Source organism: Melanotaenia boesemani, chromosome 6 (assembly GCF_017639745.1).
Source record: "Melanotaenia boesemani isolate fMelBoe1 chromosome 6, fMelBoe1.pri, whole genome shotgun sequence".
NCBI classification, from domain to species: domain Eukaryota; kingdom Metazoa; phylum Chordata; class Actinopteri; order Atheriniformes; family Melanotaeniidae; genus Melanotaenia; species Melanotaenia boesemani.
The window spans coordinates 6,229,390-6,243,464 of record NC_055687.1 but is presented as its reverse complement, the minus strand read 5'-3'; the positions used below and the strand labels follow the sequence as shown (position 1 = coordinate 6,243,464).

Genomic DNA, 14,075 nt, shown 5'->3' with positions numbered 1-14,075 from the left:
GACCTGACCCTGATGACCTGAGGGATCTGGTTGTTTCAGAACGAACCAGAAGATCCTGAATGTATTTTGGTCCTAAACCATTCAGGTCTTTGTAAACTAACAGCAGGATTTTCAAGTCAATTCTTTGAAAGACAGGAAGCCAGTGTAAAGATTTGAGGACTGGAGTTATATGATCCACTCCCTTATTCTTAGTGTGGACTCGTGCAGCAGCTTTCTGGACTAACTGCATCTGTCTGATGGACTTTTTAGTGAGAATTGCGAGGACAGCATTACAGTAGTCCAGCGTTTCATTTAGTATTTTTTTCTCATCTGACTGATAAATTCTTACACATTTAACATGAGCAGATAGCAGACATGCAGACACACGTTGCTTCACCTGCTACTACACAAGTTCTCTCCAATATGCTGATTTTTGTTCATTTCTTTGTTTTTCACCTTCAGAACGGGAAACATGATGAAGCATGGATGATTCTAAAGCAGGTCCATGACACCAACATGAGGGCTAAAGGTTACCCAGAGAGGGTTTTCTCTGTAAGTTGTGGCATCACTGCTGCATGCATGCAGGAAATAACATCCTCATTATGTCTGTGTGTTGTGTTTGTGGGCTGACACAATGCAGCAGGTTTAGAGCTCTTTGCTGCATCAATTTGCATACTAATAAACCAAAATAGATTTGCTTTAACCCTCCGTAATCTCTTAATGCCTTGAATATAGTGACATCCATATATTTGATAACCTCTTTGTATTACATTTAGAAGTAAAATTAATTATAATAGCAGCAAAATTAACAATGCTTGCGTGATTCAGCTTTATGGAAGAGCATTTTACAGTCATTTAACAGAACCTGCATTTACTGACAGGTGACCACCATTAAAACAGTGAAGCCGATGGATGAGCTGGTGGACATGGGCGACAGCACTGCTTGGCACGAGAAATGGAGGATAAAGCTCACTATGCTTTTCCATCAGGTAAAAAAAAAAAAACAAGCTGATGTTTGTTTACCATCTCACTATTTACTTTTTATCTTTGTATATGTTGATTTGTTCTTTCTATTCTGTCTCTGTCCATGTGATCTTATAGGTGTGGCATAATTTCCAAACCATCTTCTCTCCTGAGTACCGCCGCACCACCTACATGATGATGGCCGTGTGGTTCTCCATGTCCTTCAGGTGAAAGCAAACAATGATGGGCTAACTGGGATAAATTGGGATTATCTGATGCAAGAACCCTACAAGTTTTGTTTGTTGACCAGCTGGCACAGCTTTATCCTCCAGGAAGATGTAAAAGTTCTTGAAATGTGACATCAGCTAATGACAGAGGACATTTGTAAGAACTGCTTAAACATTTTGTAGTTATCAGTTCAAATGACCATCTTTTAATTCATGTTATACTGATTTTTTTTTTGAACGTAGACATTTATGCCCTGACATGGACCGGAGGGTGTTGTTGTTAAGGGTGTACCTTGCCTCCTGCCTGATAGCAGCTACAATAGGCTCCAGCCAGAACTAACCCTCCTCTTCTTCGTCCTCTTTCTCTTCCAGCTACTACGGCCTGACGGTGTGGTTCCCCGACATGATCAAGTACCTGCAGAAGCAGGAGTACTCCTCCCGCACCAAGATTTTTGTCAAAGAGAAAGTAGAACACGTTACCTTTAACTTCACCCTGGAGAACCAGGTCCACCGTCAGGGGGAGTACTTCAATGACAAGTGAGTCCGTTTCACTCACTCACTAGTGGCCACTTGTTAAACGAGACTAAAGGGATTTAGAATTACTCTACATGTCGGATGTTTTCATTCTGAGGACCAAATTGGGAGTTTGGTATCTTCTTTCTCTGTGGACAGCTAAATTTGTTCACAAAGACTAAATACTTTGTGGTAGACAACAATAAATCCAATAGAAATACAAACGAGGCAGCGAAATGTTTTATATGCTGACATTGCTTTGATCTGATGATGCCCTGCAGACTCGGTTGTGTTTAACAAGCACGTCTTTGATATTTCAGACTTAAAAATTCACAGCAGTATGGTAACAGTTGCAACCCCTGTGATAACATATTGGTTTTAATCTTCCCTTCATCTCCCCTCATGCCCCCTGCCATGTTCTCTCTTTGCCTCCATGACTTCATTCCTGTGTCTAACTGCTTGCAGGTTTATGAACCTGAAAATGAAATCTATGGTGTTTGAGGATTCGCTGTTTGAGGAGTGTTACTTTGAAGATATCACCTCCAGCAACACCTTCTTCAAGAACTGCACCTTCATTGCCACCCTCTTCTACAACACAGGTAGGAGTGCACACATGAACCAACACATACATGCACGTTAATACTGTGTAACTTTAAATTAAAAGGTGAGAAACATTGGTCCTGTATAAGCTAAGCATTCAAGGTAATGTTTTGTTGCTGCCGGTCATGTACACAAATGCTGCATGATGTATTAATTAGTAAAAGAAAATCTTCACTGACCTGCCTAACCCTTTGAAGCCGTCTCCCTCCAGCTGATCTAGTCTTCCACTATCATTAACAAGAACATTCTGTTTTTTTCGTCTTCTGTCACCTCTATTGTTTCTAGTCTTGACAATCCTTCAGATAATTTCAGCCGAACTGCTTGAAATCTAGGAAATTTTTATTCCAACCATAGTTTTTATTTTCAGGTCAAACATGTTCATTCTTGTTTTTTCCAGCTAAAACCAAGCAATTTCTTTCAACTGCTGACTTACAAAACATTCACCTTGACAACTGTAATTCATTTTACTCTGGTACCAGTCAGGGCTTCCTCCATCAGCTCCAATTAATACAAAACTCTGCAGCATTACTGCTATAAAAAAGTTATGAGCATGGCACCCCTGTGCTGCTTGATTTCAGCATCTTTTTGCTCACCTTCAACCTTCATCTTCAGCATCTCAGATTTACCGACCTGGTATGTTTCCTCCGACCACTGATATCCTCAGAAACTGACCTCCTATCCCCAGATCACAGCTTGTGATAAAGGGTGATGAGACTGTTTCTATTAGAGCCCGACCTCCTGGACACCTTTGCCTGCTGCTCTCAGTCACGCAACATTTCTTGGTACCTTTAACCCTTTTTAACAGGCCTTGGTTTCATAACTGACACTGTTTCTGAGACCTATTGCATCACTATGGTAAAAACTCTGTTTAAAACCCCGTTGTATACAATCTGACATTTGCATTAAAAATATTAATGCACTTACTTACATAAATTAGTTACCACTGTTAACACATTATTTTTGACAGCCGTATATAAAGCTGCTGTATAAATTAAGTTTTATTATCATTACAAAGGGACAGTTAACCTGGGACGAGAGACGACTGGTTTCTTTATGTATTCTGTAGGTTTACCCCTACTTTTGTCTTGAAGGTGCAAGTTTAGAGCAGTTCACCTACAAGTTTTTTACCTGCATATTATCTTTACACTAGCACAGTTAGTAAAAATAGCTCATTTTATCTCCTTTTCTTTATTCACTGTCTGATCAGCACTGAACCAAATGTCTTATTCAGATACAGAATTTACTAGAAACCCAGAGTGTGCCCACCTGAATTTCAGACATTAAAATTTAGAACATCAGTGAGAGAAATATGAGATCAAACTATCATACATGCAGACCTCAGATCTGTATATTTAGAAAAAAGAAACTGTTTTAAACAGATTGTGCTGCTGTGTCAACCCACATCCAGCACTGTGTTAGCTCTTTACACGAGTCACGCAATCATCACAGGAGGTATCAGCGCTGGCCAGGAGTTCCTCATTAGAATAGGAATTGTAAACTTGTTTGCTTATTATGGCTTAGCCTGTTTTTGAACTTAAAGCTGACAGATAGTTACTATAGTGCACCTTATTTTCATACAACAGCATGATGGGGGAGGGAATGAGGTCGTACAGCGGCCACAGCGAGTTTATTTGAACTGATGCAAAAATGAAAGGTTAGTCACACAGTTTAGCTACTGTTGTATCACAGTGAATGATATGAGATATACATCTGGGCATTTATTGTAACATATATTTCTGAGCTTTGCTTCCACAGAATAAATAAAAAGGTGTGATTTAATTTCTGCTAAGAAAACTGTAAAAACTTGGCAGATGCAACTACTCAGTTAAAATGATCCCTTTTCTGTTCAGCAAGGGTCAATATGCAACATCACTGCTCTAATTTAATTCAGCACGAAGCTACAACCATATAACACAGATTTAAAACCTTTCCATCCTTTTACTGTAACAGTTTGACTTTAATTGCAAAACTAAATCACGTGAAAGCAAATTATTTTATGGTTAAACGTTCAGAAAGACTAGCAGAGCAGCTTCCTTGTGCTGAATGACTAACAAAGGCCCAGATGTAACGTGAGTTTATGCTGACAGCTGTGCACCACTGACTGCAGCACCAATCTAACAGTTGTTTGTATGCACAGACTCTCCCTCCCCAGCAGTGGAACCTAATATCTCCCTCAGGCTTGTGTATATGCTCCAGGCCTCGTGTTGGCTGTCTGCTGACCATCTGCCATGTACAGCTGTGGACTATTGTTTCTTTTGTTAGTGGCCTACTATATTCTGTATTCTGTATACACACAGGTGAGCTCTGAAAACTGGCTAGAGGCCATTGGTGATGATTTAAATGTGTTGCCTGATCTTTTTTCTCTGGTTAGTGTTTATTTAGTTTTTTTTTCCCTTTTTTTTGCATCCGCTGTTATTTGAACCTTCTAAATATAAATTATTCTACTGAAGGCTAAATTGTTATTGCAATAAGCAATCCTTTGGACCTTTTAGGTTATAAACACTGCAATTAATTAGAAGTGGCATGCTCCAAGGGCACATCTGGTGGTCTAGTGACATGTATATGCAGGTTTTGCTACTCATTTTTCTGCTAGCTGTGAGCTGAATCTTTTAATATTTCTCCTGACCCATCTTTTTTTGCTTCTGACTGGCTAGTAGGTGCACATGAGATGTAACAATCAGATATCCTATAACAGTCTAAGAAAGATGGTTCATCCTCTAATCACTGTTTATTTGCTCTGATAGTTTATTTCAGATAATAACACTGCAGTGTAATGTTTTATTAATGTGATTTTTAAGAAAGTTAATACAAAAACCTTTTTTTCATCTTGTGTTAGCAACTATTAAATCTTTTATTACTTTTAAAGACCTTGAAACCATGCATTTATTACCTGTTGATTGCATGACTGGAATTCGTGATGGAGTAGGCTCTGTGCTAATATCACTAATATTAAAAGACTTCAGTCAGACTCCAGCCTGCTGCACTGGACACAAGAGGATCAATTATAGAATCCTACACTGTCAGAAATAAAAAGGTACAGTAGCACATTTCTGTGTCACAGGTTTATTTAAATCTGAACGTTTGGATTTTTTTTTCACTATAGTTTAAAGGTCCCATATTATACACTTTATTCCCAATCTGAGACCATTCATTAATATCTAAATGAAATATTTCCGCCATGGTATGGACAAATCGACCCTCAGTTTGAGTGCAGCGGCTTCTCTTCACCTCCCTCTTTTTAGCAGCTTCAGAAATGTGCCGTTTATGGTGGGCGGAACCCTGGTGGAGCAGCTCAGCTGTTGGCTCCGCCCATCGCATCGCCCGTCATGAGGTGATTGACAGGTTAGGCCTTAGCGGTAACTAGACGCTGATTACAGCGTAGTGAAGGATAAACAAACGCCGGAACACCGGAACCCATTCCTGAAGCCCCCATTACCGACCCAAACCGTGACGCACGGAGAACACAGCTAGCTACGCTCATCAATCTGATGCACAATGGCACCGGATACAAACAGTAGAAACAGTGACTTGGCTACATTTACAACAGTGCTAATATATTTTCAAGCTATCAGACTAATAAGGCCGAAACGATAAAATAACTGCCAGCTCTTACCTCTCCAGCTGTGTCACGGACAGTTGGTATTGAACCTGGCTTCAGCTTCAAACGGTCGGCGAAGCCTGCTTTCCATGCCCCCATGTTGTGGAAACAGTCCTCTTTGAAATGCTGGCCACAGACATGCAAAACCTTTGGAAGTTTTCCGGGTACATTTCCTCCAAAAATAAAATTAATCCACTCAGTCCTCGTGGGTTCAGTGGATGGAAGTAAAAAAACGTTTTCGTGTTCATTTATGCAGCCACAAACAGAACAGTGCTTCTGTCGCTTAGCCATGTCCGCTAACGAGGGTTGCCGAAAAGGATAAACACTGGGCGCTAGGTGATTTTTAGAGGGCGGGCTTTGAGAGCCGGTAAGCGGGTCCATCGCTCTGTGGGGAGTGGTTATTGTCCCTTATGACGTCTTAACGTACAGGCTTTCAAACTCGCTCAATTCAGCGCTTACTTCCCTAGAGGTGGAGCAGGGGGGAGAGAGAGCGCCTGAAAGAGTTTCACACTTACGGGTCTCCTACACATGCGGGGGGACCAGTATGACTGTTCCAAAACCATTAAAAAGGGAATTTTGCATAATATGGGACCTTTAACACATGCTTAACACATTTTAAACTTGTTTTTTTTCATCACCCTGGTTGTAGCTCAGGAGAAAGTGTAATCGTATGCCAGTCAGAAGGTTGGTACCTTAAACCAGAGGTACAATACTGATCCTTAGAAGGTACAAAAAGTAAAGGTACCACCTTTATTAAGGGTACCATCTTTGTCTCCCTAATGGTACAATTAGGTACTTTTATTTCTGAGTGTTTACTAATGACCTATACATGCCTGAATGGTTGCGCACAGATTTATTAGTCAGACCTGCTTCAGATCCGCAGCTACTTGTTATTCCAGATGTTTTCCAGGCCCATCGTGCCTTTTCAGGAGCAGAGCAGTCTGGGACAGCCTCACCTTCAAAACAAATAATCAACATGACAAAACACAAATAATGATTTATGTGTTTTTTTTAAGATAAAGTCGGTTTTACATGTTTTTTATTTTTAGCTTTATACAAATAATTAATCAATTATTCATCATTAAAACATCACTGCCTTCATGACATCAAGTTTGCTTATTGTACCCCAATCCTTTTCTTCTCCTCTCCATCCTTCCCTCTCTCCCAGATCTTTTCAAGTACAGGTTGATCAACTGTAAGCTCATCAACAGCACTTTCCTGCACAACAAGGAGGGCTGTCTGCTCAGTGACGTAAGTGATGAGAATAATGCCTACATGGTCTACTTCGTCAGCTTCCTGGGCACCTTGGCAGTGTTGCCAGGCAACATCGTGTCTGCGCTGCTCATGGACAAGATTGGACGTTTGAGGATGCTAGGTAGGATGGACCTCTAGTCTGTCTGGTGTGTAGCAACAGGGAGGAAGAGTTGTTTGTGTCATTTTCAGCAGTAAACTCAAACTAAAGTCCCTGTGGAACCATGTAGTGGCTTTGATTTATTAACAAGATCCAGAGATGCTCTCAGAGACAAAGTCTTTTTAAATAAAAAGTCTGGGAGTTGTTTACACGGTTAAAGAACAGACATCAGTCAAATAGCAGTTCTACGATACAGCAGAAAGATCTTAATCCACCTTCATCTCTTTATATTTTGCTTCAAAGGAGGCGACATGTTCTTGTAATCCTTTAAACTGGTCTTGAGTAGAGTTAAGAGCTGCTGTTTGAGTCGTTCTCAGTGAAACAGGGAGAAAACTGTGGTAGTCCACATTAATTGTACAAATCTAAAGAAAACAGACAAGAAACTGAAAACTACTCAGAAAAGCTGCTCAGAACAAATATTAACTTTTAAGATCATTAAAGTTGTACAAACTTTGTTTTAGCCTTATAATCTATATTTCCTTTCATGATTGCATGTGTTTAAATAAATCCCTGAATCTATTTCCAGGTTAAGTATAAAGATATGAGGGATGGTTGAAACATTTCTATGGTACTGCACTTAAAAAGTTAGCCTTTGATCCAGGTCATCCAGTATTACACACTATGGGTCAAAAGTTTTAGAGCATCCCAACAAGAAATCGATAAACATCTTAATGGTGCTTTGCAGCAGTGGAGGCTGTTCAAGCCTTGGAAGTTGGTGCTACCAGTTCCTAAAGGTGTCCCAACCTATCTTGATTACTTACAACCTTTCTGTCTGCATAAAAACAGTGTTGGAACACACTGTGATACCATCTCGGCATTATTTCACAGTGATGCAAAAAGTGGCATAATGTTATGAAAATAGCAAGAAAAGGGGAATTAATAAAGAAGAGAGACAGATCATCATAACACTAAAACGTGGAGGCTATTACAGCGACTTGTGAAGTCAAGGTGTCGGTGAGTACAGTCTGCTTCACCGTCACAAGGGTCAGAAACTGGAGGAAACTGACAGAAAGGAATGTGGCAGATCCTAAACCAAGTCAGCAGCTTGGTGATAGGTGACTCACAGGACCGTTTTGTTTCCATGGTAGAAATAATACCACAGTGTGCTGATATCTGCCAAAGATGGCAACCTGGAAGAGCCAAAAGCTTAGAAAACATTTTGCTTGTGTTGAAGACGTAAAACTGGACGTCCTGCAATCATCTCAACACTCCTGAGACTGAGGGACCCTAGTGTAATTTTGTAAAGGATTTAGTGGCCTTTATTCAGGAGTTGCTTGACAAGAAGGGGGGTTAGAGAGGGTAGCTAAAGGTCCCAGGCTGGGACTTGAACCTGGGCCAGCTGCACCAAGAAGCTGAAGCCTCTGTCCATGGGGTGGCTGCTCAACCAGTTAAGCTATGTTCCACTCCACCTGAGGAACAGAAGCCTCTCATTTAATCCAGGATAGTTTACTGCAACGTTATTTTAGATGGAGGCCCAAGCAGCTCTTTAAATCCTCCAGCTAATCCAAAATACTGCTGCTAGAGTGTTGACAGGTGTCACCAGAAGAGACCACATATCTCCTGTTTTAGCTTCCCTTCACTGACTTCCTGTCAAATTTGGTATCGATCGAGATGATTTTAATAAATGCAAAGCCCTTAATGGTCTGGCACCATCCTATTTAAACAAACTCATTGTTCCAGCCCAGTAGAAGTCTTTGCTCTCAGAATGCTGGTCTGCCAGTGGTACCAAGGATCTGTAAAGCCTCGTTTCCACCAGCGGGTGTGGGTCGGGTTAGGGTACAGATATGGTCCAGAACAGAATATAGAGCTTTTTTTTTGTTTTCAGGCTTCTTTCCTGTGAAACCAGCTGCTAACTGAATAGATTCCACGATTTCTTTGTTAACTTCAATTTTCTATTGAGTACAATGAAACTTTGAGCTTCAGTTTAAATAAAAACTGGAAAAAATGGGGATTTGTAAAACTTTTGACCAATAGTGTATGTATTTATACTCCTTAGAAAACTGGCTTGACCAGTAATGGCTAAATATCAGAGAATGGGCTTTAACCCTTTCCTGACATGTTGTGTTTACAGTAATGAGACTGTTCCTGCATGAGTCACTCTGTTTCCTCCTCTTTCTGCAGCCGGCTCCAGTGTCATCTCTTGCGTCAGCTGTTTCTTCCTGTCCTTTGGCAACAGCGAGTCAGCCATGATTGCTCTGCTCTGTCTGTTTGGTGGAATTAGCATCGCCTCCTGGAACTCTCTGGACGTGCTGACCGTGGAGCTCTACCCTTCTGACAAGAGGTAGGTGATACAAGCAAGCTCTGAAATCTCCTTGACAGCATCGGCACATCTAAATCACGTGTTAGATGATGTCACAGGAGTTTCCTCGTGATGATTGGCTGGCTTGCAGGGACGAATGACATTGTGGAGTGAAATTGTTTTTGGACTATCTGATTTAAAGCATCTTATTTTTGCCACATTGTAAAATAGTTGTTATAAAAATATTAAATACATTTTTTATTCAGGGAAACTAATTAAAAATACTATAATACTCAAATGAGGGACATGATATAAGAATCTTACTAGAGTAACATGATATATTGTTTGTGTTCTCACTCAGTTTTCAGAAATCAGCTTTCGGTAATTTGAATTTTAGGGATTATAGCACCACCTTTTGGCAATTTTGAGTCTCTGCACCCTTAAAAAAAATCATACAAAAATGGTTCCTGCTTGGATACTCAACAATATTCTCATTTTTGATCATTTGTTCTGAAAATAAACTGACTGTGTCTTATCTGTAATCTCTTGTTTCCTCAGAACCACAGCGTTTGGCTTCCTCAATGCTCTCTGTAAATTAGCCGCTGTGCTGGGCATTAGCATCTTCACCTCGTTCGTTGGCATAACCAAAGCTGTGCCCATCCTGTTCGCCTCGGGGGCGCTGGCGGCGGGCAGTTTCTTGGCCCTCAAGCTACCAGAAACACGGGGTCAGGTGCTGCAGTAGTGCAGCGCCGAAAAGCTTTGCAGGGGGCAGAAGAGTTTTTGCCACACTGTGAACGAACAGCTCAAGAGCCCATAAAATCCTTCCCTCTAAACCTCCCTCTAAAGTTTCACTGGTGAGCTGCAAAATTTGGCCATAACAGAAAAAAAATTATGACAGAATTTGAGCTGAAAAAAAAAGCACAAAACAAGTAGAAATGATAAGATTTTGTCCTCCTCATTGTAAACACACCTGGGGTTGGAGATCAGTTGGATGGGGGCTCCTGATAATGAGCCATGCAAACAGACTTAATGACCACTAGCCATGTTGCAGAGTCCTCCGTTTTCACCTCCATTCTCCTGAGCAAATCCAGCTCCTCATTTTTGGACATAAACTCAAAAATGCAACAATTTCTGCCTCGATTTGAAGCATTTTTGACTCTGCGGGGAAAAAAACCCAAGACGCTCCCGTCTTGGCTGCCCTCACTCTTTTTTCTCCAGATGTCTTGTGTTGTGTACAGACTTACTGCCATTTTATAGATTATACAACATTCCAGGTTTGCTTCTGTCATCATTATGATTAGAAGATCTTCGCTCCTCTTAAATCAGTTTCAGATCTCATCTGAACCACCGTGAGTTCATCAGATAACGGATCAGTTTCCCATGTGAAGCACAACCATTTCTCCTGTGAACAGCCATCACATTTTCTTGACCCAATGAAAATGTTTAGGATCTCTCACTCAGCCATTTTTCCAGTATCACGGCACATCCCTTTTGTCAGAACTGCCTTTTTCTTCTCCTTCCAGACTTGCAGTATGTTTGCCTCTGTTATGTTTTGGAGGGTGTTATGCATGTTACAAAGTATGTACTATATGTAACTTGACAATTAAATTAGGAGTGCAACATGTAAACAGCATTTGGGACTTGTTACATTTGCTCGTCTATGACTCTTAAAGAAATCACTGTCATATGTTGAGATTCTCTACCCATAAAAGACAGAACAGCTCATTTCGTTCTGCAGCTGGTGATACCTGAGCGTGAGTAGACGTCTCCACGCCGTTCTTAGAGCACAAGAGGGACAAAAACTGCACAGTTCATTTGCTGTTTTAAACATGTCCTTTAATGTGGGAGAAAATAATCAAAACTCAGAGTTAAAAACAGAGCTGGGTGTGAAAGCCAACCTACAAAAAAGAAAAAAAAAAGAAGAAAAAACTGTGTGAACTGAATGTTTATATTATTGTGAGTGTGCTTCTTGGTGCAATATGGAACCTCTGTGCAACATTGACTTTGTTTTCATTCATTTATCTAGTTTTCTGTCATTCCACAAAGGGTTTTGTTGTTTGTTTTTTAAAAATGGATGTTGGATATTAGAGAAAAACAATGTGTGACAACATACTCGACATGCTTAACCTGCCTTTTGCTCTCAAAGCAATAACGCTCAATATAAGCAGAGTGGATATCCGGACTCTTGGGAAGTAAAACTCCAGAAGGGTCGTATTTTTTTGATTTAGGGTCTGCGTGTCTTTAGGGCAGGTTACCAGGCTGAACAAGTGAAAGAGAGGATTATGCTACTAATGGAGGTATGAATTTGGCATGTGGTGGGACATTGTTTTTACTGTTACAGCCAGATATGACATGAAATTCACCACTGCCAAGGGCTGATTGTCATCATAGGAATCAATGAAAACCGTTGGCACATCCCCTCCATCGGTAGAAGACTGATATGTTCACAATTTCATGGGAAAAATAAAACAAAACTAAACAATCATGCCAGATCAACAAACTGTCCAGACTGCCATTTCTTTAGGATAGCAGCCATATGTAGACTGAGGACAGCTGAATAACCATTGCACTAAGCCTACACCGTCGTACATGCACAATTGTGAAAGCCTTGAGTTCTTCGAGGCGCATCCTGATGCAGCCTTGCTAGAGACATAATGAATAATGAGCCACACGTACCATGAGAGCACAACAACCAAAATCTACCAAATGACAATTCTGAGTGCTTTGAGATTCTGGAAAGTGACCCTTTACATTTCACCACCATGATCCAAATTTAACATCAGACCACCGTCTTTGAGCGTCCCATGAGTAGCACCTCTCATTAGTTATTGCCAAATTTTTTGAATGGCCTGAGTTTACACATTGTACCACCTGTTATAGATATGAATATATGTAAATAAGATTAAATATAATGTAACTAATAACTATTTAAACCTCGTTGCCCCTGTACTTATACAATATTAAAGTTGTTTCTTTCCTTTTGTTGCTCTTAGTTGTGTAAAACAAGAACACTTGGTCTTGCTCTTGTTTTATAACCGCGACACATAAAGGCTTCAGAAGCCAAAACGGCCAATAAGTCTAAGTTAAATTTACCAGATTCCCCTCTTAAAAGCACACTGGTAGTAAATAAATGCACATTATCTGTACAAATATAAAGAAAACAGATATCTAAGGGTTAGCTGCCCTATGGTCTGTATGTCATCCTGTATCACCCATGAAATTAAGAACGATGTCAAGATTTGTATTTGTGCAGCATTGAAGGCTGTTAAACACTAAAGAGTCTCAGTTCCAGCTCCGTCCAGGTCAAACTTGTCTCTCATAGCTTACGTTACAGGGTTTTTTGTATAATGAACTTGTCTGAGTTACAGTCCAGTTGTGTGTGCAAAAAGTTAACAAAGCAATAAGTGTTTGGGGTTTTTTGTCTAGTGAAAGGAATTGAAGCACGTGAAAGGCAGAGCGCAGGACTGAATGACTAACATTCATGCATAACTGTAAAACCACCTTTGGTCTTGAGGCTTCTGTCGATAAAACTGCATTGCCATGAATTAAATGTAACAAAGAATTACCACCTTTGTCACTGTACCGTGCCGTAGAAACTGTAGTTGGATGTTTGTAAGTGTAGAAACTGTGGAATCATAACTATGAAAAACGTTATAAAAAAGAAGTGTAAATGAACAATGACGTGTGTTGTCTTTGATTTTGTGTATTTTGTAAATGAGAATGAGATATAAGGAAATACTTTAATGTTAAATACGGTTATGAATCATAGTTAGACTAAATGTGACGACATCAGTTCTGTTTAAAGGTGTGTGAGATGTTTTTTCTTATATTTTCTCATTGTTGATTTTTGATTGGGTTTGCACTTTGATGTGACCCTTTGGAATCACAATGGATAACAAAGACCCATAAAGAATAAAGTGGAAAAGAAATTATCAAAAGTCATGTTGTTTTCATTTCTTTGACTCTAACACTGTTGTTTTTGATACCACTTGTTTTTCCAGGCGGACAAAGGTTGGCATAAAGTGGGATTAAGACATATTCTTAATGTAATCTAATGATTTTTGGGGGATTGAACTGGCAGTAAGGTGATCAGCCCCCTGACATGCAAAGACAAAACACAGATGTTCTTAGGTGATAAAGTAATGACAAAATGAACTGTCTAATTCAGTGGTTATTTTATTTATTTATTTAGTTTTTACATCAAGTACCACCTTCATGACTGACATAAACTATAGTAGAAAAGACCGACCCTTTTGCATCAGGCAAGCGTCAGACAGAGGTAAGTTAGTTCAAATCAAAATATTTATTGAGTGGGGGCAGCTATCATTGTAAAAGGGGTTTATTACCAGAACTGACATTTAAACTTTGTCACTCAACTCAAAGGTAACCCCTCAACAAGGTCCTGATATCCCTGAGGGGTCTGAGAGTATTTTGTTGTTTAAATGTTTGGATTTTACCTTTATATACCGCTCAAAAAAGCAAATGTCTTGTCTAGTTTTTCCCCAGGCACAACCTCACCTATATGATCTGATCATTATTTTTTCA

The 14,075-nt window shown here is 40.0% G+C and overlaps 1 protein-coding gene across 1 annotated transcript in view; it reads left to right on the top strand.

The window, feature by feature from the left end:
- The window catches only part of sv2a (synaptic vesicle glycoprotein 2A), a 58,414-nt gene extending 44,946 nt beyond the window's left edge, over positions 1–13,468 (top strand). The window contains exons 6-13 of the mRNA XM_041988224.1: positions 442–531; positions 861–968; positions 1,081–1,169; positions 1,542–1,706; positions 2,148–2,281; positions 7,049–7,255; positions 9,413–9,572; positions 10,089–13,468. Coding sequence (XP_041844158.1) covers positions 442–531; positions 861–968; positions 1,081–1,169; positions 1,542–1,706; positions 2,148–2,281; positions 7,049–7,255; positions 9,413–9,572; positions 10,089–10,272 — 1,137 coding nt within the window. The 3' untranslated portion in view covers positions 10,273–13,468. The remainder of the gene's footprint in view (positions 1–441; positions 532–860; positions 969–1,080; positions 1,170–1,541; positions 1,707–2,147; positions 2,282–7,048; positions 7,256–9,412; positions 9,573–10,088) is intronic.
- The last annotated feature ends 607 nt before the right edge of the window (positions 13,469–14,075 follow it).